A 25396-nucleotide genomic window follows, 5' to 3' on the forward strand; every position below is an offset into this window, starting at 1 on the left:
GATTTTGCAAATGTGGGTGACTGTCCCAGCCATTACTTGCTGAATTTCAGGCAGCATTCCACTCCTTTCTGCAACACCAACCCCCACTCCCAACCTCCCAACCTCCAGGAAGAGGTTGCCTAGCAACTGTATCTGCTTTCCACTGGTGGACTGGAGGCTGCATCTTAAGAGGGAAGGAAATCAGTTGAATAGCAATGTGATTTTGTCGGGGTTATCAGGCATGGAGACTGAGAACTTCATGTAACTGCCTTCAAAGGAAGCTGAAAACATACAGCACTGCTAGTCTCTCCCAACCATCGCCACCCTTTCAGCACCCCAGAAAGTTTTTACCAACAGATATTCTGGGTCAGTACTTGTAATTACTAAGTTTCCCCAATATAGGATATAACCTTTACTTTTTTTTTTTTTTTTAATTTCCACATGATCTAGCTCTGACTCACTGGCCAAAAAAACAGGAATATGCCTTTTATATATGTTTGCTTTTTGTGAGAAGGAAACACCAGGGAGATTTCTTTTTAATCAGAGCAGAACACTCCTTATGGAATTCTAATTTCAACAGAATGAGAGGGAAAGGGAATAAGGGTGGATATGGCAAGATGAGCAGAGAGAGATTAACTGTGAGAACAGACATATCCGGAACCAAAAAGACCTGAAGTAATTATTGAGATGACTAAAACCAAAGGAAAACCTAGGATAATTGAGCCCAAAATACCCCAACAACTTTCAAACAGTCTTTTTAGTCTTGATCATGGAGACAGCCTGAAGGGATTTTTTGTTTCTTTGGAATGACTTAAGAAAGGAGTAATGGATTTTATTGTCATCATAGTTTGAGACAATCCCAGAAATGAAAAGACCAAAACATCATCTTTCCTCATCCTTTAATGTAAAAAGCAAGGTTTTGGACAATATAAACATTTTCTCCTTTGTCTCCCTCTGCTCTTTTCTACCCCATAGGTGGATAAACACAAGGAGAACCTGGCAGCAATCATGCTTACATACCCATCCACCAATGGAGTGTTTGAAGAGAACATTGGTGATGTGTGTGACTTGATCCACCAACACGGAGGACAGGTCTATCTAGATGGGGCAAATATGAATGCACAGGTGAGCAACAGAAGAGGGACTCTCTGAGAAAATAGTTAAGTCAGAAAAATATTATTTTCCTCTGATTTCTTGACAATTGTCATAAAACATGATACTGTACTCAGAAAATGAGGTTCCTTTCTTTATTGCCAACTTCAAGGAAAGTACTGCAATTTCACTGAGATCAGATTTGAAGGGGGTAATCGGGGAGGTTTGGGGGGCTAAAAAGGTTGACAGGAAGCAGGGAATGAACTGAATGTCAGAGCGTGTGATCTCTCTGGTGTGCTATAACTAGCTGTGAAGGTCACCTGACTCCCTATGGGAAGTCACACCTAAGTTGTAGCCACTGGTGGATATTGATCTCCCATGGCAATGGACAAGTCCTTAATCTGGCTTCAACTTCATCAGTGTAGCTGAATGGTCTGTCCCTGAAGGGCCAATCCTGATTACTTGTGTGCTTGTGTGGGGTGGGGGGAAGGGATGTGCCCTCTCTGCAAATGCTGTAGGGGGCCATTGGAACAGAAAGTATTATCATTTTTCAGAATTTTATTAACTTCTTTGTCATTATTGTTGCTATTGTTGCTATGGGTTCTTTTTGTTACTGTTTGTTGTTTTTTTGTTTTGTCTTGCTTTACCATTTCAAACTCTTTCTGCTTTTCTTTGCTTCTGATTCCCTTTGTAAGTGTAGACGATGGATTGTCTATCACTAAGAGTTCAGAATGCACTCTTCAGGTTTGGCCACATTCAAAATAAGCCCTAATGCCTAAGTGGCAGGAACTCCTGTTGTCGCTGGTATTAGGGTGGTCTCAGGAAAATTGTCAGCCTTCCTTTCCGTGGGCTCAGCATCTATCAGGTAGCCTTCCAATCTCTTCCACTGGGGTACTTCTCAAAGCCAATCTTTCAGGGGGAGGTAGCATTGCTGGGCTGAATGCCATCTGTTTCTGCAGCAAGGAGATATTTTCCTTTCTTTTGCTCATGGTGCTTCCTCGCCTCCCTCTTGTGGTGGAAAGTTAGGAATTGACTATATATTCAAATCTGTATTTTGAAATCTAAATGAGGCTAAATGGTCAATTGCTATTTCCATTGAAACCACAAGCCAGGCTGCTTATGGGATGTCAGGTTTTGACTGCAGAACTTGGCCAGTATAGAGAACATTTCTGTGAACAGTTCTGCCTGACTTTCCTCTGAGGGGAGAGGGTGTAGCAAAGGACATGGCCTCAAAGTCAAGCTCTTGACTTTTGCTTTTGGTTCTTTCCCTTTATGGTAGGTGGGAATCTGTCGTCCTGGAGATTTTGGGTCTGATGTCTCACACCTAAATCTTCACAAGACCTTCTGCATTCCCCACGGAGGAGGTGGCCCTGGCATGGGACCCATTGGCGTGTGAGTTCCCGGCTGCTCGTTTCAGGATGGTTTTGGAGACTGAGAATGAAAGAATGGCCCCAAGTTCGCTGTTCTTCTCATTGAGGTCTTCAAGTGTCATGGATACCTTCATATCTAGTGTGACTGTAGGGGCTGGAGATAAGAAGTGAGAGGGGCGATAACTTAGACTTCCAAGATGTTTTTCTTTTTTGTTTTTTCCATTTCTTCTTCTTTAATGTTTTATTTATATTTGACAGAGACAGAGTGCAACCGTGGGAGGGGCAGAGAGAGAGAGGGAGACGTGAACCGTGAGATCATGACCTGAGTTAAAGTTGGACACTTAACCAACTGAACCACCAAGGCGCCCCTTTCCTGTTCTTTTTAAAAAAGAAATCAGCTATTGGTTACACTGAAAGTGAATTATCAAAAACCGAAGGAACTCATAGTAGAAAAGGGCTTGTCAGGGGCCGGGGAGGGAGAAGTTGGGAAAGGGTACAAACTTTCAGCCATAAGATGTATAACATGTACAACACCGTGATTATAGTTGATAACACTATATTGTATAATTGAAATTTACAAGATTAGAACTTAAATGTTCTCAAGAAAGAAAGAAAGGAACAGGGAGAGGGAAGGAGGGAAGAAGGAAGGAAGGGAGGGAGAGAAAGAAAGAAAGCAGTGAATTGGATGTAAGGTGTTGAACCCTTTGCAGTCTGAACTCTGATTACATCTGAGTTAATGTAACATCTGTTAAGGAGGAAACAAACCTTGTTACTAGAAATAATTGGATGAGACCAGAACAGCACTAAATAGGACTATCGTGCAGCTATTGATAACGTTTTACACTGTGAAATTGAATTATCTTGTAAAGATGATGCTGAGTGGCCATGTCCTGAGTTTCTTCAGTTTTCTAAAAATGGACCAAAGGGCCCAGTCTTCAGGTTGCTGGGAGTCTGACCCTCTTGCTTTTTCCCACTTTTCTTTTTATTATTATTTATAGTAAGTGGGGGCGCCTCACTGCCTTAGCTGTGGGGGAGGCGGCTGAGTGGCGTTCCTGTGCTGGCCTCTGATGTGTAGCCCCCTGTGGCTCCTCAGCAGCACCCTCTATCCCTTAGATAGAGGCCTTGGGAAAGAGTCTGTGGCATGAGGCAGGGAAATCCCCACATCCTGGTAAGTCCATGGATCCGCAAGCTATTTCTTGGCTGTCTACCTCTGCCAAATCCCCTGCCACAGTTCTCTGGTGAGCCACTGGGACTTTGATAGCTGGTGAGGAGGAAGAAGAATGGAACACTTCTGAACATCCATCTCTCTCTCTTTTTTTTTAATATATATATTTTTTAATTTATTTCTAAGAGAGAGAGAGACAGCGTGAGCAGGGGAGGGTCAGAGAGAGAGGGAGTCACAGACTCTGAAACAGGCTCCAGGCTCTGAGCTGGCAGTTAGCACAGAGCCCGACGCGGGGCACGAACCCACGAACTGCGAGATCATGACCCAAGCGAAAGTCGGACGCTTAACCGACTAAGCCACCCAGGCGCCCCTAAACATCCATCTCTTAACAGGCGTTAAGTCCCTTTCACTCTGAGTTTCTCTACTAGAAAGAAAGCTTCCTGAGAGGGCCTAGCACTTGCGTATTTGGTTGGTCTGGATCTTTTTTTATATCTTCTGAATTTGTGCTTAAAAAAATACAGGAAGAAGCATCTTGCTCCTTTTCTGCCCAGTCATCCAATCATTTCGGTAAAGCTATGCGAGAATGACCGGCCTGTGGGTACTGTCAGTGCAGCCCCATGGGGCTCCAGTTCCATCCTGCCCATTTCATGGGCTTACATTAAGGTGAGACCTGTGATTGTGTTAGTTTGGTGGGGTTGTGATATGTGGGTGGGAAACTAAGACCACAGACTTTGTTCTTGACTTAAAAATGAAGAAATCCATGATCTTAGATGGAGTTCAGTGAACATTGCTGACCTGGATGGAAGAAACCTTCTTAAAGAGATCAGCTAAAATTTATCTCTTCATTATGCTACTTCTTTTGAGCTCTCATAGTGGGTTTAACATCAGAGAAACTGACATGCTAGATATGTTTTTCCAGACAGAGTTAAGTTCCATGAGTCATATGGATATTCTGGTTATATCATTTGGTTTCCTGTAGGATTTGCATAGCCCCTAGCAAGTGAAAAACAGCGCACATACTAATTATTACAGATGATTGAAATCTGAGGATAAATTTTAGAAATAAATCTCATTTTCGTTTAGATGAGCCTAGAATATAAGATAAAAAAGTAGCAGAAATTTGCTTATCTGGTGGTTTCTCGAAGCTCTTTGCCCTTTAGAGTCTGTGGAACTGTAATTCTCCAGGATAATTAGACTTTGTTAGAGAAAAGCTTTCCTTCCTTTGTGTCTCTGAAAAAAAGGTAGGGCCAGAGTTTATTTTATACAGCTCTTGTTCAAACTGGCTTGTCCACCTCCTGGGCTAAGACTGTACATTGGATAGGAATACTTGTTCAGTGGCTAATTAGAATGGCCTTCCCTAATTGTCTTCCCTCCTTAAAAGAGGGTGGCTTCTGGTGAAACAAGACTTTAAAACTCAGCTGTGCAAATTATGCTCGATGACTCTCTCAAGCTGGCTGTCATTCTTCAACAGTGTGGCATTTATGATTCTTTTTTTTAATGTTTTTTTTTTAATTTATTTCTAGGAGAGAGAGAGAGACAGCGTGAGCAGGGGAGGGTCAGAGAAAGAGGGAGTCACAGACTGAAACAGGCTCCAGGCTCTGAGCGGGCAGTCAGCACAGAGCCCGACGCGGGGCTCGAACCCACGAACCGCAAGATCATGACCTAAGCGAAAGTCGGACGCTTAACCGACTAAGCCACCCAGGCGCCCCGCATTTATGATTCTTAATGAAAACTTTCTGAGAAGCAAAAATAACAATTCTGTACCCCAGAGACTAAAACCTGCTTTTAAAAATGATACTTTAGTTGTTTTATAGGCAGCAACAACGAAAACAATCATAAAGGCCTGCTTCTTTGCAAACAAGAATCTTATTCCCAGGTGCCTTTTGGTCCCTAGATCCTGTAAACCTGGGTTATTATGGATTTGTTTGGGGTTGGAGGTGATTTCCCATATATAGAAAGTAAACACACCCAGGCTGGTTTGGCCATATTCAGGAATTTCAGACAGAACCTCAGTTAACAATGAAGTAAATAAAATTTTAAAATGCCCCTCTGACCTTGACCCCTCTATTTCATGCTATTTGTTACTTGCCACCTGGGCTTTAGAACTACTTTCTTTCCCTGTTGCAACCCATCTTGGACACTCCCTATAGGACTGCAAGATTCTACTGAAGAGCTCAGATTATCTTCTGGTTTTCTTTTGCCTTTGCTGCTCAGTCTTACTATCCTACACTGAATTCTTAGCGGATTCATCTGCAAACACACATGTTTAGGCCCAATCCTAGAGAGAATCAAATTCAGCATATGACTGGTAGGGCTTTGGCCATGAAACTTCCATGTGACTCTGATGCATGAGTTAGAGACAGTGGCTGGCTGAACCAAACCTAAGTTCTTTGTGGCAAACGTTCCAGGCTTTGGAGGTTATCGCAGCCCACCAGCCTCTATAGAAACTCCCAGACTGCAACCAGGTACCTTTGCTTCTACACTTTGGTTTTGGCATTCTTCTCAGCTGTAGTGTCTTCCCCGTTCTTTTGGCTTCACCAAATTCTACCCATTTGTAGATTTCCACTCAAGTACTGACTCTTACTCTGGGAACCCTTCTTTGTCCAGCCTGGCAAGATGTGTCCTCTCCTTGCTTTGGACTTTGGTGTCCCTATTTTATTTGATGCTTTCTCATTTGCTTTGTATTAGTTATGTATTTAATACATATCAAGCCCTCATCATACATGAGGTGTTGTGAGAAGAATGTAGGCAATAAAAATTGGTGCAGTCTTGATTTTAAACTCTTTGCTGGAGATCATGTTCACATGGTATAATCACAGGGACCTAGGAACCACTAGGAAAGGGTAAGATCAAACCTGGCAGTTGTTAAACAAATAAAAAACCCTGACTGTGGTCAACTAGAAGACAAACCATACAAAATTGATTCATTGGGGATTTTGGTCAATATCCCATGAGATTCCTGGCAATTATCAAGATAATCTCAAATTTATAGTAAATGAAAAAAACTCTCCAAAATGCTTGTAGTCTAAGATTCTTTTTCCTCTTTAGATAACACATAGTCAGCAATCAATTTTGCCTCTATTTGTTACTTTATTTCTTGTTACTTTGTTATTACTTTGTTAATCTTATGGGAAATATAAAGTTATGTTCAAAGGAGAAAATAAAAAATTATTTCAGCCTCAGAAGACCAGAAGACATCATTTTTGGGACTGACACTGGGCCGACTCCCTTTGTGGGTGTGATTTACTTGGGCATGTCTTTCGTTAGTGCCCCTTGGATTTACCTGTTCTATGGTTGATGACTCTTTCTCTCTGTTGCAGATGATGGGAGGCAAAGGCCTTAAACAGGCCACAGAAATTGCTATATTAAATGCCAACTACATGGCCAAGCGATTAGAAAAACACTATAGAGTCCTTTTCCGGGGTGCAAGAGGCAAGTATCAACCACTGTCTACCATCACTTTGGTTTTTTTCTTGGACAGTTTTGACCTTGTAAATGTTTTCTGCAGTGAGTCGTAAACTTCTGTTTCTTTGCGTATACCAGAGAAAAAGCATAGTTATTGGAAATAACTTGAATTGAATGAACAGTTTAAGAGTATCACTATTTGCAAGGCTATGTGATGCAGTTAGTCTACCCAGCCCAGGTCAACAAGGAGCCCACAGCACTTGGAGATGTCAAAGTGCTGTGGGAATGGACCCAGAAGAGTGGACTAGTTCAGACTGAAGTGCAGAATAGTTGGGAGAGCCTTCTGGGAGGAGACATTTGAGATGAGCCTGGAACAGAGAGTATCAGACCCCAGCAGTAAACAGAGATACTGGAACAACACAGAATTGTCTAGGTGGTAAGAGGCTTGTTGGGGGATTCATGGATGGACTTGGAGGAAGGAAAGCAGATGAAGATGAAGTTGGAGACACTTGCGGGGGTGGTGATTGATGGATAGAATAGGAGGAAAGAGAGCAGGTGAAGATGAAATTGGAGAGGCTAACTTGAAGTCCTGTGGAAGGCTCTTAACTTTACCCTTTAGCCAGATGACAGCCATGAAAGGTTTTTTGAGTAGGGGAATGAGAGGATTAAGAGAAGGTTAAAGTCATTTAAAAAATGGCAAGGGAAGAATATCCTACTAGAAGTAGGATCAATAGGACTTAGTTATTGATAAATTGAATGTGAAGTGAAATTCTATGTAAGCCTTTTATGCTTATAATAGAGGTACAATAGAGAGAAAAATAGTAAGGGGAACCAAGTCACCATCTTGGAAGTGATGGGAGAGGATGGAGCCAGATAGACTTACAGAGATTTGGCATAGGCACAGAATCTAAGAGGACTCTTAGAAATGGTGAAACCCAAGGTAAGAATTTTGAGAAACCAAAGCAAAGCCCCACAAGCAGATGGCTACCTCAAGAGGGATAAGCATTGTTGTACCTGGGTGGCTCAACTGGTTAAGCGGCCAGTTCTTGATCTCAGCTCATATTATGATCTCATAGTTCATGAGTCTGAGCCCTGCATTGGGCTCCATGCTGACAGTGTGGAGCCTGCTTGGGATTCTCACTCTCCTTCTCTCTGCCCCTCCTGCAGTCTCTCTCTCAAAATAAATAAATAAACTTTAAAAACAAAAAAAGTGGGATAGGTACAGGGGTCCCCTGTAAAGGAGGACTCCCTGCTTGAGGCAGCTGTAGATCCCCTGGAGCATTTGTCACAGTGCTGCTCCACAGAGAAGCCCCTCCTTGTACTGCCTGCCTCTGTTCTGGCCTCCCTCTTCCCTGAAGCCTCTTTTTCCTGGTGGAGAGAACTACTACCTCCTCTTGCTTGGCTCCCTGTGCTACTGAGTATTTCTCCCACTCAGTTTATTGTTTGGCTCTGTCCATCAGAACTTGAACCCCTGTAGGGTAAAGACTGTGCCTGCTTCCATTCTTGAGCACCTATCCCTGGTATCGTGTCCAGTCCAGCACAAATGTATTGCACAACAGGGAGAGACAGTCTGGTGTTCTGATATGAGTCTTAAAAAAATTTTGCCTGTAATAATTAGAAACCCTTTTGGTCACCTTTGAAAGAATTAAGCAAAAATGGTAAGGCAGATGCCAAACTACAATGAGTTGAGAATGGACTGAGTGTGGGAAGGTGAGGGGAGAGCATTCATGGTTTGGAGGAGTTGGTGGTGAAGCAGGGGCTTCACGTGTGGGGGCTACTTCAATAAGATGTAGTTTTGTTTTGAAATTAGAAAAGAAGATGATTTTAAACTGCCAGAGAAAAGGCCTTGAAGGGAAGAGGGGAGAGTGAGGCTACAGTGGAGGGAATGAATAGTAGATGGGGGAACAAGTCATCCTGGTGGTAATAGGAGATGGCACTAAGATCCAAGTAGACATGCAGCACATTGAATGTGAGCACAGGGTTGGAGAGCAGGGATAGATGGGAACTTGGAGCTTGGAGCCGAGAGACAGTAGCATGCCCATACCCTGGGCCACAGGAATGAGGCCTCTCTTTGGCCCTTGGTTTCTCCAGCTCAGGCAGAGTATACATCTACATCTGTCATCTTTAATTTAAAGGCTGGTCTTGCCTTAAAAAGATGTATCCAAAGGCGTGGCTCTGTAGTTTGAAAATAGGGAAGAACTACATAACCATAAACTCTGGTTAGGAATGCTCCCTAGAGATTAGGAAAGAAAGTTGCGGGCAATATGTCTCTAAGCAACACAATAAAATGCTGTGAAGTGGGTATTAAAGAATCTACAAGAACTACTAATTAATTCAAATATAGCTCCTGCTCTGTGAAATGCATCCTGTTATGTATTGGCCTTCAGGATTAGTTTAAGTATTTATTTTGTCTGATTATATAAGTAATGTGTATATGCTCAACATGGAAAATTTGGAAAACTAAAAATCTGAGGAAGAAAATGTAAATGATTCATGGTTAAGCAGACATAACCACTATTAATACTTTGCTTTATTATTTCTCATCTTACTTTTAGAGCATTTAGATAATATTACACATAGTTTGTGTCCTTTTTTAAAATTTTATCCTATATTGTGATCATTTCCCCGTATCATTAAATGTTCTTTGAAAGAGGCTACATTGATTCATTTGTATGGGTATACCAGGATTTCAGGAATTCTACCATGTTTTTCCCCAGTTGTTTGCATCTGTAACATGCTGCAATGGATATATTTTACTTAGATTTTTTTAAAGACATCTCTGATTATTTTCTTAGGTTAGAGCTGCAGAAGATTAATTACTTTCTCAGAGAGTATGAATGCATTTAAGCTCTTGGTACATGGGCCCCGCTTGTCCCCACAGGTACTTTGTACCAATTTATATGAAGTGACCTTTGTAGTAGGGCCCAGTAAACACCAAGTGCCAGGCTGAAAAAGAAACACAAACCAAAACCAAAATATCTTTCCCAATCTGGTGGCTGAAAAATGATATTTTTGTTTTATTTGACAGGGTTTACAGGTTTTTTCCCTCTATTTATTATTTAAAACAATTTTTTTAGTGTTTATTTTTGAGACAGAGGGAGAGAGAAAGGGAGAAAGAAAGAGACAGAGGAAAGACAGAGAGAGACAGAATCCAAAGCAACTCCAGGCTCTGAGCTGTCAGCACAGAGCCTGATTTGGGGTGCAAACTCATGAACCATGAGATCATGGCCTGAGCCGAAGTCAGACACTTCACTGACTCAACCATCCAGGCGCTCCATGTTTATTATTTCTTAAATGTAGTTGAAACCTCCTTGTCATTAACTTTATTTGGAAACTTCATTGAGACAATTCACATGCCACACATATCACCCACTTTAAATGTACAACTCACCAATTTTTACTATGTCCACATATTTAAAAAGTTGTACAATGCAAACTTCCATTTTTTAAAGCAAGAGTGCATGTGATCTGGACTACATGGGGATTGGTGGCAATCCAGGAGAGACGCAAGTGAACAAATGTTTCTCAAGTGCCTAACCATGTGCTTAGCATTCAAGTGACTGCTTTAAAAGCAGAGACTGTCTCAGTCCTACGGGATTTGCAGCACAAAATTATAGATCTCGTTTTCATTTGTTTTGACATTTTATCCCAGAATCAAACAATGAATTGTATTTCTCATCCCACACAGAGATATATTGGTGATTACAGACTTTATCACCCAATCCCAAAAGTTCATGAAATCAAAAATTGTCTCATGTTTGGTCTGGCAAACACATTATTCTCAGACCTAACAAAGAATTATCACTGTACCTCCTGAGGACCCAAAATAGAAATGTTCTTAATAAACACATTGTATTCCAAAATGTCTAATGGCAATATTAGAAGACAATTATTCATCTTGATCATATTTAGTAGCTCTATATAAGACTTTGGAATTACAGATGACTATGAGGCAATAATTTTAATGAACTCCAGGCTTCCCTTTATGAGACATTTCTTAGAGAGATTCGAAAACACCAGCTGAACTGTTGAGGCTTATGGTTTTTTCAAGCAAGGGAGTGACAGGCAAGAATTGGGATGGAGGAAAAGCAGTAGAATTTAGAATGAGGAAATGAAAGGAATTACCTCAGGTAAGATGGTATGTTTTCAAAGGAGGAATTTAAAAAATTCACAGCTGTCTACTCTTGTGGGAGGCTCAGCTCACTGTTTGATGGAAATGGAGTTCCTTTTAGTGGAGACAGCAACTTTGTTAGTATCCTGATGTTTTATTTATGTTTTACTTTTTTCAGTACCTATCCCCCTTTGACCTCAGACAAACCTAAGGCTGCCTGGAAATTTTTGTTAAGAATTGGCTTCCCAGTGGACTTTATGGGGCAGATATGGGCTTCATGGAATGGTCTTTCATGTCCCAGGCAAGGAAGTGGCCCTCCTGAACCCAGAGGCCCTGGGTACCCAAGCTTATTCCCAGGGAAACATTCAGTTTTGATTCTGTTATGGTCCTTGGATTGCAGCTGAAAAGCTTGACTAAGCATTGATTGCTCACCTATGCTTTATAGAGTAATTAGCTAGTGAGTTGAAGGAAAGGTGTTCAAAGCTTAGATAAAGCCAAGCCACTTTTATTTTGCTTTTCTGTCATCCACCCCCTCTTCTCCTTGTTCCTTTGACTTGGTATCTTTTTAGACTCTCAGCTATAGCCATGGTTAGGCCCAGCAGAAACACCTACTCAGTGAAAATTAAACCTTGTGCTGATCAGTGTATACATTTTCTACTTCAGATTGCCCTGACTCATCACATGCTGCAGAAAGAAGGTTTGTGTCTTTTCTCCTTAAAAACTATAAACACAAATGAACATCCTGGGATCTATCCTCCAACAGCCACCAAGTTTCAATTTCACCCCTTTCAGGGCACAAGTAGAGAGATATGCTAAAATTCTACTGTTTCCATTTGGATACATTAGAATATGGATTTAGAAAATAACATCTGAACCTCATTTCGGAAATGGAGCTCTTCCCAAACCGCCTGGCTGTGGTGGGGACACTGCAGATGTAGTCTTTGTGTTAGCAGTGCTGGGCTGGGCTCCACATGATGGGGCCTTTCAGCTGTTTTTGAACTCCTTGGAAGACAGCCCTCTGCCTGCCAGCAAGAGTGACTCCTCTCCTCCATCATGTGTCCATCCCCTCTTCATCTCCTGCTCACTGCGTACCCTTCAGAGCAGTGAACTTCATTAGCCTTCTTTCTTGTGTCACTGTCACAGTGCCAGGTGGCTGTCAGAGACTCAGAGAAGAAAGGTCAAAGGTTGAGTCTGGGCTCCCCAAATGGGGTAGGGATAATTGGGTATTTAGGATTCCTGGACTTAATGATCTCCTCCTCCTCCCCACCCCCACCCTTGCGTCCACCCCAAACATTCCAACCGGGCATTCCTTTTAAGCACTCTTTGCCCCTGACTTTACCTAACTATAAATGTAACTTTTACTTTTGAATCACGCTCCTCACAAATTTAATTTCCATCATTGTTTGGATATTTTATAAATAGTCTGTGACAGTATATTTAAAGCTTGAGGCTCTCATACTTTTTCTCTCACAAAATCAGCCCTTTCTTATTTATTCATTACATAAGAAGCAGAGCAGTTATAGATGATTTCAGAGGTTGGTTAGTGACTGGAGTATTCTCAGGCTTGAGGGTTTATGTCTGCTCCTTGTATCTGTAAGTAGATTCCTTGTTTGCTGAGAGTCAGGAATGTATGTTAGGAAAGAGTACACAATTGTCTCTTATACAGATACTTTCCTAGAAGGAAATTCATCAGTTTTTGGGCTATGGAATTTGGGAAGCCCCCAGAAATGTTCTATATTTGTGAAAATGCTGACTTAGTTGATGGTTTACTCCTGCTGATGGGTCAAAAAGGTTGTGCTGGGTAAATAGTGACCTGGGCCTAGAGAGGAAATCAGCTTACAAACCAGAGCAAAGTAAATTGACTCTCCAGGACTTTGGTTTCATCAGCTTCTTGACACTTGTGGTATGCTATTTGACAGCCCCTATTTCTAATAATCAGCCTCAAGCCTGAAACCAAAACCTCAAAGACCCTTTGAAGAATCCACACAATTATGTATGTGCCTTAGAGATATATGTTCAGTATATATTTACATTCACACAGAAGAAACAGTTATTTGATGCTGGGGCAGAGTTATAGAGAATGGTATCAGTGGATCTTTGACTCTAGAAATATTTTGTATAAAAGGGTCTTGCCTGTGATGATATGTTCAACTGTTGCAAATAGATTTTATATCATCAGAGGTGAAAGAGTCTCATCCTTAGGAACCTCAGTCAAATGTTCCAGCAATGCATTGGCACCAAAGTTCCATCTCCCATCAGCCTCTTGCTTTAAGGGTGTGTTGTGCACTAAAGGACTGAACACACTGGCTCGACATGTTAAAAATTTATTTTTATAATTTCATAATTATTATTTAAAAATGTTTTAAATATTTTTTTAAGTTTATTTATTTTGAGAGAGTGAGTGAGTACATGGGAGGGGATGAGAGAGAGGAAGGCAGAATCCCAAGCAGTATGTCAGCACAGTACCCAATGTGGGACTCAAACTCACAAATGGTGAGATCATGACCTAAACTGAAGTTGGACACTGAACAGACTGAGCCACTCTGACACCCCTATAATTATTAATAAAAGTAGATGAGGTCTTTGTTCCCAACTTTAAACTTAACAAGTGACTATGGCTTCTTGGTCCTTGTTATGTGTTACAAAGTTGATTTGTACATTTGCTTGGGTGAAACAAGCTGATGGTAAACAATGTTCTCAAACAGGTTATGTGGCTCATGAATTTATTCTGGATACGAGACCTTTCAAAAAGTCTGCAAATATTGAGGCTGTGGATGTGGCCAAGAGGCTCCAGGATTACGGTGAGTGATCCCCAGTGAAAAAAACCTTCACAGGACAACTCAGGTTTTTGACATTTATGTATCTAGCCATGCTGGCTATGGGCAACTTCCTTGAGGCACAAACCAAACATACAGGCATCACAGTAAACTGATCCATAGGATAAGTGGTGAGCACAGGACTTTAGGTAAACTTCAAAGTGATAGAGAAAAAACTTGTCCTATGACTGCATTGGTACTACCCTTCAAAAGATATTAAATCATGCATCTTGAATCCATTGGCATTCAAGAAAAATTTTATAGTTAACAGAGTTTAAAAATCCAAGGAAAATGGTTTTTTTTCCCTATGTTTCTTTCTTTTTCCTTTACATTTTTAATTAAGTTTTAAATTTTAATTACATTATAGTTAATATATATTAGTTTCAGGTGTATAGTATAGTGATTCAACACTTAAATACATACTCAGTGTTCATCATGATAAATGTTTAAATAAAAGTTTATCTCCATCATCTATTTCACTCATCCCCCTATCCATCTCCCTTCTGGTAACTATTACTTTGTTCTCTCTAGTTAAGAGTCTGTTTCTTGATTTGCCTTTCTCTCTCTTTTCCCCCTTTGTTTGTTTGTGTTCATTTCTTAAAGTTCCACAGATGAGTGAAATCATATGGTATTTGTCTTTCTCTAATTTATTTTGCTTAGCATTACACTCTCTAGCTTCATCCATGTTATTGCAAATGGCAAGATTTCATTTTTTATGGCTGAGTAATATTCCACTGTGCATGTATATGTGTGTATAGATATATATGCTATCTTCTTCATTCATCTGTCAGTTGGTAGACATTTGGGCTCTTGCCATCATTTGGCTATTGTAGATAATGCTGCTATAAACATTGGAGTCTATGTATCCCTTTGAATTGGTATTTTTGTATCCTTTGGGTAAATAACTAGTAGTGTAATTGCTGGATTGTATAGGTAGAGTAGTTCTATTTTTAGCTTTTTGACAAACCTCTCTAACGTTTACCAGAGTAGCTGCCCTATTTTGCATTCCCACCATCAATGCCAGAGGGTTCCTTTTCATCCATATCCTCTCCAACACTTGTCTCTTGTGTGTTTGATTCTTGCCATTCTGACAGGTGTGCATTGATATCGTGTAGGTTTTTTTTTTTAAGTTTATTTATTTTGAGAGCGAGAGAGAGAGCGGGTGTGTGTGTGTGTGTGTGTGTGCACAAGCGTGCGCCATGCATGAGGATGAGCTGGGGAGAGAGAGAAAGAGAGAGAGAGAAAGAGAGAATCTCAAGCAGGCTCCCTCCTGTCGGTGTAGAGCCTGAGGTGGGGATCAATCCCATGAACCCATGAGATCACTACCTGAGGTGAAACCGAGCCTGGACACTTAAGCCACTGAGACATCCATGCACCCCTCTTGTAGTTTTGATTTGCATTTCTCTTATGACTTATGTTAACCATCTTTTCATGTGTCTGTTGGCCATCTGCGTGTCTTCTTTGGAGAAATGTCTTTTCATATCTTTGGCCCATTTTTAATTAGATTATTTGGGGGGTTTTTTGGTGTTTTGTTGTATTGTCTATGTTTCTAGTACATTCTTACTCCTATCCCATTTCTGGTTAAGAAAGGACTCCATGAAGAGGTGAGTTGATATAATGATGAAGAAAGTAGAGCAGGTAAACTGTGGATGTGTTAGAGATGAGCGGCATTTGAATTCTATAACCACCTCAGTTATGTCATAGCTGTTTCAGCTGCTTCTATAGATGAAGAAAGGCACATACTGGTTCCATAAAGACAATGCATTTTCTGGAAGGAATTTTGAAAGACACAAGCCCTATATGAATTAGTGGATGTTCATTTAGCACAGACTTTATTGAAATAAGTTTTTAGTGACATTATTAATAATATCAAGGATGCTTCAATTCTCAGAAAGGCAGAGATAGTGAGAAGTTTGCCTCTCAATCGATATGGAGTCCTATCTGTATTTTAATAACTAGAATAACTTCTTTTAATAAGGAAAGTGAAAGCTTCAATAATTTAATAGTTCTACTACTGCATCATATTGGGAATCCCACATGTATGACTCATTTCTCTTGAATGCATGATCTTATTATGCAGAGTTAAACTGATTATAAATGAGAAAGCCAGAGAAAGTTTTCATTAATGAAATTAGCAGTTACCTCTTCAAAATCTCTTGGTTGCCTATAACCTGAGTAGGCATATTGGCTAATGGCTGAATGATGGCAGATTCAGGTAGGATATTTGTTCATTTCTGGGATGTGTTGTCTGCATCACATATCTGACTGTAGCAGCAGCATTTGCAAGGAGGGAGAGCATGGTTTGGGAGGTTATTTTGATGTTTGATAGAGTGATTGCCACACTTGCCCTAAGCCTAGAATTGTACAGGTGGTTAGCCCTTAGTAAGTACCTCATATGTGTTTAATAAATGAGAGAATGAATGAATAAATGAATGGCTAAGTAAAAAAGTAGAAACTGAGAGTGATAACAGAATCTGGGTCTTAATCACATGTACTGAATTAAAATTTCCAGGGGAGGGGCCTCATAATCAGTATCTTTAACAGCCAAATGTGGGGCACACTGCCTTTGGGCAGAGGTTTCCAAATTTAGCAAGAAATAAGGGGAGTTTTTTAAAATTTAATTTAAAAAATTTTTTAATGTTTTATTTATTTCTGAGAGAGAGACAGAGTGAGCAGGGGAGGGTCAGAGAGAGAGGGAGATACAGAATCGGAAAGCAGGTTCCAGGCTTTGAGCTAGCTATCAGCACAGAGCCCGACGCGGGGCTAGAACCCACAAATCATGAGATCATGACCTGAGACGAAGTCAGGATGCTTAATTGACTGAGCCACCCAGGCACCCCGCAGGGAGTTTTACTTACATCTCATATTTCTGATCCTTACCTTAGGCTTCCTGAATCAGAGTCAGGACCAAAGAATCTGTATTCCCAAGATAACTCTGATTCTGGATATGGGAACCACTACAACAGAATATGTTGGGCTGAATTTGCTCACCCATGAAATTGAGGTTGGACTTAATGGGTAATGAGATTAGCTTTTTAAATCCCTTTCTAATTTGAGTGACACTGTTCTATGTATTCTTGAAAACTTACTAAATGATAAACTTAAAATTTGTGCATTTTAGGGGCGCCTGGGTGGCTTAGTCGGTTAAGCGTCCGACTTTCGCTTAGGTCATGATCTCACGGTTCGTGGGTTCGAGCCCCGCGTCGGGCTCTGTGCTGACTGGAGCCTGTTTCGGTCTGTGACTCCCTCTTTCTCTGACCCTCCCCTGCTCTCGCTGTCTCTCTCTCTCTCTCCTAGAAATAAATAAAACATTTAAAAAAAATTTGTGCGTTTTACTGTATGTAAATTTTATCATATACATGTAAACACATACTGAATTCTAGTTAATGATATGCTTCCTGAAGTATTTAAGGGAGAAGTATACTCATGGCTGAAGCATACTTAGAAATGCATCAAAAATAAGATGGATGGACGAACAGATATGTGATTACGCAAAGAGAGCATCGTTGTAGAATCTAGGTGAAGGCTGTAGGGATGTTCACTCTACAGTCTTTTCAACTTACAATTTGAAAATGTTTGTAATATGTTGAGATAATCCCTTAAGGCATGCAGGCATGACCCTAAGGCACTCCATGTAAGTATGCAAATCAGAATTGGGGAACCATTTAAACTTCTTCATCTTTTACAGTTTCATAGAAAAAGAGCAAGAAATAGGAAAAGGGTTTTGGCTTTTGTCCAGGAAATCTCTCTTGAGTAGGTCATGTTAATTCATATTACATATGAAAACTTTTGGAAACAGAAACACCTTCAGTCTGTGTTCTGAGTAAAGGCAAAGGGTTTCCATGTCCTGGGCAAACCTGTTTCCTCATCTGTAAAATGGGGTTAGTAGGCTTCTTTATGGTTATCACTTTATTTAACTTTCAATAGTCTATAATATTTTAATTTCTCTTAATTGCAAGTGATACATGAGCATTATAGGATGATTCTAAAAGAAAATAAAAGAATCTCATCTTCATATTAGTGGTAAACCGTGTTAAAATTTTAGATTTATTTTTCAAAGTGTCTTCCCTCATAAAATATAAACACTTTGGATGCCTGGGTGGCTGAGTTGGTTGAGTGTCTGGCTTCAGCTTAGGTTATGATCTCATGGTTTGTAAGTTCAAGCCTGAATCAGGCTCACTGCTACCAGTACTATCAGTGTGGAACCTGCTTCAGATCCTCTGTCTGCCTCCTCTCTCTGCCCCTCCCTTGCTCATGCTTTCTATCTCAAAAATACACATTAAGATAAAAAAATAAAAAATGGGATATCATTATGTAGCTTGCCCTCTTCACTTAATATTTTTTGTTTACCTAATTTAACAAATAAATTTACATACTCTTGAATGGTTGTGTGTTTATTAAATGGATACTCTGTAAAACTTGCTTAACTGATCCTCTCTTGTTAGATGTTAATTTCCTAAGTTCTTCTTGCTGAGATGAATATATATATAATTCCTTCCAAATCAGGGAGGTCAGAGGTGCTTGGTGGCTCAATCATTTAAGCATCCGACTTCAGTTCAGGTCATGATCTTACGGTCTGTGAGTTCGAGCCCTGGGTCGGGCTCTGTGCTGACAGATCAAAGCCAGAAGCCTGCCTTGGATTCTGTGTCTCCCTCCATCTCTCCCTGTTCCCCCTTACCTCCCTGCTTGTGCTCTGTCTCTCTCAAAGATAGACATTAAAAAAAAAAAAATCAAGGAGGTCAAAGTTAGTGATGCAAGTTCCCTTATCTTCTTTGCAGGATTCCATGCCCCTACCATGTCTTGGCCGGTTGCAGGAACTCTAATGGTTGAGCCCACTGAGTCAGAAGACAAGGCAGAGCTGGATAGATTCTGTGATGCCATGATCAGCATTCGGCAAGAGATTGCTGACATTGAGGAGGGCCGCATTGACCCCAGGGTCAATCCACTGAAGGTGCGTAGGCATTGGTACTTTATCCAAAATGTTCCATAGAGTATAAGATTTGGGGTATGGACAGTGTATAGCAACCCATGAACTCCCATCAGAAGATATTATTCTTGCCTAGAATAAGATCATTGTTCAGAAAAGATGATAAATTCATTACTTGCAGGTTTAAATCTTGAATACAGTAGCAGTCAAGTATAATGTGGATGTTTTGAGATGTGTATTGTTTATGTAGTTGTTTTGTCATTGTGAGAGGTATACCTCCTACATGCACCCAACTGGTTGCTAAGAGAGGAGGTGGGGCTGATGGCTCTTACCTAGCTGGGGAAGTCTTACTCTTTTGTGTCTCTATTTGATGAACTCTAGTGAGATTATTTACCTCACAAACTCTGGATAAAGACAAGTTCTTCTCTGAGAGCAGTTATTGCTTAGAACATTTTATTGGTACTTGGCCTGAATGTTTTTTAATGCTTATGGCCTGTTTTGGAGAAAATCTGAAACATGTTTATTATATATCTGCTTCTCAGCTATAGGTGTCTTACTTAAGACATTATTAAGCTGGGTTGGGAGGGGGGCGGATCATTAATTGGGAACATTGTGAAGGCTCTGGTTGTGCTATTATGGCCCTGAGCCAGAGAACAGTCTGAGATGCCCGGGGAAGCTCAAGCAAGTTCCAAAAGTGCCCATCTAAAGGTGGACCTCAGGGGCCAATGGCTGTCAGGAGAAGGTGTCTTCCTCATTGTTATTTCTCTTTTCTGTGGATACTGAAAAGAGATTTTAAGGATTTAGGCTATTTTTAAAAATGGCAATACACATTTAAAGGACATAATACACAGTTATAAAAGCAGGTGGAGAATAATACTCGTAAGATGATATAAGATTTTTAAAACATGCCCAACTATGCTATCTGCTGTTTATACATATATGTATATGTATATAGTAATAGTATAAAATCACAATGAGGATGGTGAATACCAAATTCAGGAGAGTGGTTATCACTGGGGAGTAGGAGAAGAGATGAGATGAAGGAGTTATACAGGCAGTTTATTCTGATTAATTTATTTTTTTAAATGTTTATTTTTGAGAGAGAGGGCATGCATACACATGCAAGTGGGAGAAAGACAGAGAGGGAGAGAGAATCCCAAGAAGGCTCTGTACCATCAGTGCAGAGCCTGACACGGGGCTCAATCTCATGAACTGTGAGATTATGACCTGAGCCGAAATCAAGAGTTAGACACTTAACTCAGGGAGCTACTCAGGTGCCCCCAATCGTTATTTTACATGGTTAAGAAAATATGGTAAAATGTTGATTTATATTGGGTGGTAGATGTGCTTAATATTTTACCATGTCTTTCTGATAATTGAAATATTTCAGAATAAATTCCCCATCAAATTTCTTCCCTCTCAAATTGAAATAAAACCAACCATCAGCCCCCTGTCCCTCGGCTTCCAACAGCTCACTGTTTGAAGTAAAGCACAGCAGAAGGCAGTGTTCTGCTCTGACCCTTTTCCCATCTGTATGTCTCAGATGTCTCCACATTCCCTGACCTGCGTCACATCCTCCCACTGGGATCGGCCATATTCCAGAGAGGTGGCGGCATTCCCACTTGTAAGTTGTCCTCTGAATCCGAGTGTGCCAGCTGGTATAGCGTCCACGTGCGTATGCGGGACCATCACCTACCCAATGGGGCTCCCATCCTTATAGTGACATAACAATAACGATATGTGGTATACTTTCTTAAATGGGTCATGACAAGTGACACAGAGCACAGGAATTGGCTTTCAGAACTCTGAGGTTAGAGTGTCAGCCACAGGCCTGGGAATCCACAGGGAATATAGTGGAGAAAGACCAAATACGAGTCCCTGTCAAATGAGTTAAGGTGTCTCCTATTATCATCCAATACGGAGATATCCCCAAATTCAATCTCTCTTTGCTTTCTGATTCTTACACAGAAAGGTGCTCTGCAGTCTCTGGCACAGTGGGGACATGGGTCAAAAGTTAGATTTGGGGGGACAATAATGAAGGGGTGACTTAAGCTTTTTTGCTAGATTGGTGTATAGTTGACACACAATGTTAGATTAGTTTCAGGTGTACCACATAGTGATTTGAAAAGCCTATACATTATGCTATGTTCACCACAAGTGTAGCCACCATCTGTCACCAGAAAAATGCTCTTACAATAGTATTGACTATATTCTCTATGCTGTGCCTTTTATCTCCTTGACTTATGCATCTCATATCTGGAAGCCTATTCCTCCCACTCCTCTTCACCCATTTTGCCCATTTTGCCTGCCCCTCTGTGGCAACTATCAGTTCTCTGTATATATGAGTCTGTTTCTGCTTTTGTTTCTTAGATACCACATGTAAGTGAAATCATATGGTATTTGTCTTTCTCTGTCTGACATGTTTTACTTAGCACAATACCCTTTAGGTCCATCCATGTTGTTGTAAATGAGAAGATCTCATTCTTTTTTATGGCTGAACAATATTCCAGTGTATCTGTGTGCACACATGAGTGTACACACACACACACACACACACACACCACATCTTCTTTATCCATTTATCTATCCACAGACACGGGTTGCTTCCATATTTTGGCTACAGTAATAATGCAATAAAAATAGAAGTGTAGATTTAAAAAAAAATTTTTTTTTTTACATTTTTTTATTTTTGAGAGACAAAGCACAAGTCGGGGGCAGGGCGGGGCAAAGAGAGAAGGAGACACGGAATCTGAAGTAGGATCTAGGCTATGAGCTGTCAGCACAGAGCCCGATGCAGGACTCCAACTCACAAACCGTGAGATCATGACCTGAGCCAAAGTCGGGCGCTTAACGGACTGAGCCACCCAGTCGCCCCAGGAATATGGGTTTTACCTTTTATGCTCTTGAGCATTTGTTGGGCATGTGGGGACATTCATTGCAATCTCCTCTTTCCCCAAGAGAAATGTTTCAGAATACCCCAGAACATTTCCATCTTTTGTCCCTTGCAGCCCTTTGTGAAACCAGAGAACAAATTCTGGCCAACCATTGCCCGGATTGATGACATCTATGGAGATCAGCACCTGGTTTGTACCTGTCCACCCATGGAAGCTTATGAGTCCCCATTTTCTGAGGAGAAAAGGGCCTCTTCTTAGTCCTCGTTCCCTAAGGGACTGACTTATCTTTCTCTGGAGCATTTGATGAACAAGAACTCTATAACTTTCCACTTTGGACTCACCATGGAATATTATACACTGTATATTTTTGTAATCTCTGTCAAGGTAAATGTAAATACAATTAGCATAGTAAATACAATACAAGCTCATTGTTGAAAGACTGGATTGCTTCAGTGCCTGCTTCCACATGGAGCAGCTGACGGTTCAAGTTGCCTTGATTGGGAGCCATTTAGTTTTTTGCATAGAAAATTTTGGGTTTGCTAGGAACTTTAAATGTAGGAAGTTAAGAAACATTTTAGAGGCTATACTATAGACTTGATAGATACTTGTTCCAAATAAGTCCTTGTGGACTGTGCCATCTGTGAAGAATCCCAGGGCAAATGTTTACATTTTGCACACACTGAAGAAATTTGTTCTCTAATTTGCCTAATCTGTAATAGCATTTCTGAGTGTTTTCCTTTTTCCATGTGTGTGGTTTCCTTCTATCTTCAATTATTAGTATTCTAATAAAAGCATTTCAATTTGAAGAATGTCTTCTTTGTCCAGTTTTCAATCTTATTCCCATGTATGCTAAGTTCAGAGGAATTTGAACGGCAACAAGATCAAACCCAGTAGCAATTTTTTACATTAGTAGTTTTGTCTAGTAATTTCCTCATTTAACAATAAGTTCAGAGATAATAAGTCAAGGTCTTTCTTCAGACTTCCTGTCCTGCTTTCATTTGTAGACAGTCTTCATCCTCATGGTCTTAATATACCTGCTGCATATTGACATCACATACCCATTCTAATAGGAAAAAGCGGAAAAACAAAAAACTAAAGGCAGATTCCACTCAGTAACTTGTGCTTGCTTTTACGTGGCCAGAGTTGGTTCAAATTGCCACTCCTAGCTGCAAGGGAGTATGGGGCAGTCTTTTACCTGGGTATGTTAGTGACCCAAAGAAAATAAGTTTCTTAGCTAAATAAAAGGGGGAAAATGGGTTTCAGGTAGGCTACTAGCATGCCTGCCTCAACATAACTTTCCCCTAGAAACAGCAAATGCTTCAGATGTTTTTCCCTATTTCTAGTGAGCACTTGTTCAGTTCCTGACTACTTGGCTCTTTGCATGGCAGCTTGATCACACAACTATTATTCAAACTATTATGATAGTCATCTGTAGAAACGTCTTAGTGCTCTAGTGAATGTTTTGTAAATGCTCCACTTATTCTCACACTTAAAATGTTTGTAAAACAATTTATTTCAGCCTAATTAAGCAATAGAGAAGTGATGGTATCTATCCATTGTTTCTTTTTTACATTATAATTAAATGGTTAATACTGAATTATTCTCTGAAGTCAGGTACTTTGGAAGTGTTTACGATGTATTATCTCATTGGAACCTCACAACAGTCTCCTTTCACACATGGGGGTATGGAGAGATGCCCAAAGTCACACAGCTGATGAGAGGTATAAGCCAGAATTTGAATCCAGGCTCCAGTGGCAGCTGGTCAAAACAGGCTACCACACTGCCATGGTCACTTTATACCTGGAGATTCTGCCCTTCCTGAGCTGGAAACCAGGGTCTCGACACAGACTACCCATCAGGTTATGGAGTAGCTTCTTTAAAGGAAAGACAAGCACATAAAAACAAATCTAGGTGAACAGCAGCTCTTCATCAGACTGTAAAGTATATCAGAAGCAAATGCAGGTGATTAAAAAGTTGAAACTGCCCTGGTGCTCCTGGGTGGCTCACTCTGTTAAGTGCCCAACCCCGGTCATGATCTCACTGTTCTGAGAGTCCTGCATCAGGCTCATGAGCCAGCAGGGAGCTTAGAGCCTGCTTAAGATTCTCTCTCCCTCTCGCTTTGCCCCTGCCCACTTGTGCTCTCTAAGGAAATAAATCAAACTAAAAAAAAAAAAAGTTGAAATTGTCCTTCACTATTAAGTCACTCATGTGTTTACCTGATGCTTGTGCCCATCTTTCCTACCTCTGGGTCTTTGCCCATTTGGTATCATCCACCTGGAGCACTCGTCCCTGCTAACTTTGCTTTAGTGGATTCTGTTTGTTCTTCATGTTTTAGCATCTCCTCAAAGTCTTCCACACATGTCTGTGAAATGTGCTATTGGTTTTTTCCTTAATTTTTTTTTGAAGGAGAACTAGAGCAAGAGTGGGTGGTGGGGCTGAGAGAGAGGGAAAAAATCCCAAGCAGGCTCCATACTGGCTCTACATTGAGCTGGATGTAGGGCTCAAACTCATGAAGCATGAGATCATTACCTGTGATTCAATCAAGAGTCTTGTCACTTAACTGACCAAGTCACTTAGGTACCCTTGTGCTATTTTGTATCTTTGCACTCAGCTTGTATTCCTTTACCCTTAGCACAATTAGTAATTATTCTGTTTACTTGGTTTTCTTCAGCCTCACCAGACTAAGTTCCCCGAGAACAGGGACTATATCTCATTTATCATTGGATTTCCAGTGTTGAGCCGTGGTCTTCCACATAGTATATGCTCAACAGAAAGAAGTATGAATTGACTAAAGGAATAATCCTTTATCTTTAAGAGGAACACTGTCACGGAAACCAGTATTTCCAATGCCTGCTGTTAGGAGTTGGTAAAGTACAAAATGCCAGGCTTTAAAGACAAAGACCTCTGGACAGGCTCCAAAGGCTCCCCACCTTTTTTTTTTACTATGGTATTACATTATTCAATTCCATAGCATTAAGTACTTATTAAGTGTGCAAAATGTCCCTTTTGAGCAGTTTTGAAGAGAGGATCTGAGGTAGACATACACATACTTCATATAAATGGGGTACTCCCTCTGCCTTCTCCCAGCCCTTAGACTGGCCTTGAAGCTGTGTATGATCAATAGCAAGGGCCCTGGGCCAGTCTGGAAACCTCACGAAACCTTTAGATAAATAAAGGGGCTAAGTTTTCCAATGGCCAAACTGGTGCCTATCATCCAAACAAAGGATGTAGGCACCACTTTCAGGTGCAGGAAGCCATCTGGGACAAGTAGTTTGGAAGCTAAGATGTTACTGCTTTTATAGGTTTACAAGGTTATTGGACAGAATGTTTTGGGTCCCATGCTTTCTGATCTGGTAGGCTTGCTCCTACCAGCGTTGCATCAAGGAATTTTTTGATCAAAATGACAGTTTTATTGCTTTTAATGCTGATTGGAAAATAGTTTTTTACTAGAGATTAGGAGGGCTTGCTCTCCATTTGTGCCCCTCTGATGCTTCACCAATCTAATCTTTGGACACCCACTCAATGAGAAAGTTTGATCTGTAGAGCAGATGTACTAGTGCAGAACTGTTGCCCCATGCAGATCCCAGGTGAACAAAGAAGGTAAAAAGGGGGATTTCCCCAGTGGTAGTGCAGTAAC

The 25396-nt window shown here is 40.7% G+C and overlaps 1 protein-coding gene across 1 annotated transcript in view; it reads left to right on the forward strand.

The window, feature by feature from the left end:
* Positions 1–22568, forward strand: part of GLDC (glycine decarboxylase) — a 98940-nt gene extending 76372 nt beyond the window's left edge. Inside the window, exons 18-25 of the mRNA XM_077774828.1 lie at positions 955–1104; positions 2351–2463; positions 4128–4269; positions 6927–7038; positions 13828–13923; positions 18717–18889; positions 20409–20489; positions 21874–22568. Of these exons, the coding sequence (XP_077630954.1) occupies positions 955–1104; positions 2351–2463; positions 4128–4269; positions 6927–7038; positions 13828–13923; positions 18717–18889; positions 20409–20489; positions 21874–22017 (1011 nt within the window). The 3' untranslated portion in view covers positions 22018–22568. The remainder of the gene's footprint in view (positions 1–954; positions 1105–2350; positions 2464–4127; positions 4270–6926; positions 7039–13827; positions 13924–18716; positions 18890–20408; positions 20490–21873) is intronic.
* Positions 22569–25396: the final 2828 nt, after the last annotated feature.

This window comes from Crocuta crocuta, unplaced genomic scaffold, assembly GCF_008692635.1.
Source record: "Crocuta crocuta isolate KB4526 unplaced genomic scaffold, BGI_CrCroc_1.0 scaffold251, whole genome shotgun sequence".
NCBI lineage: Eukaryota > Metazoa > Chordata > Mammalia > Carnivora > Hyaenidae > Crocuta > Crocuta crocuta.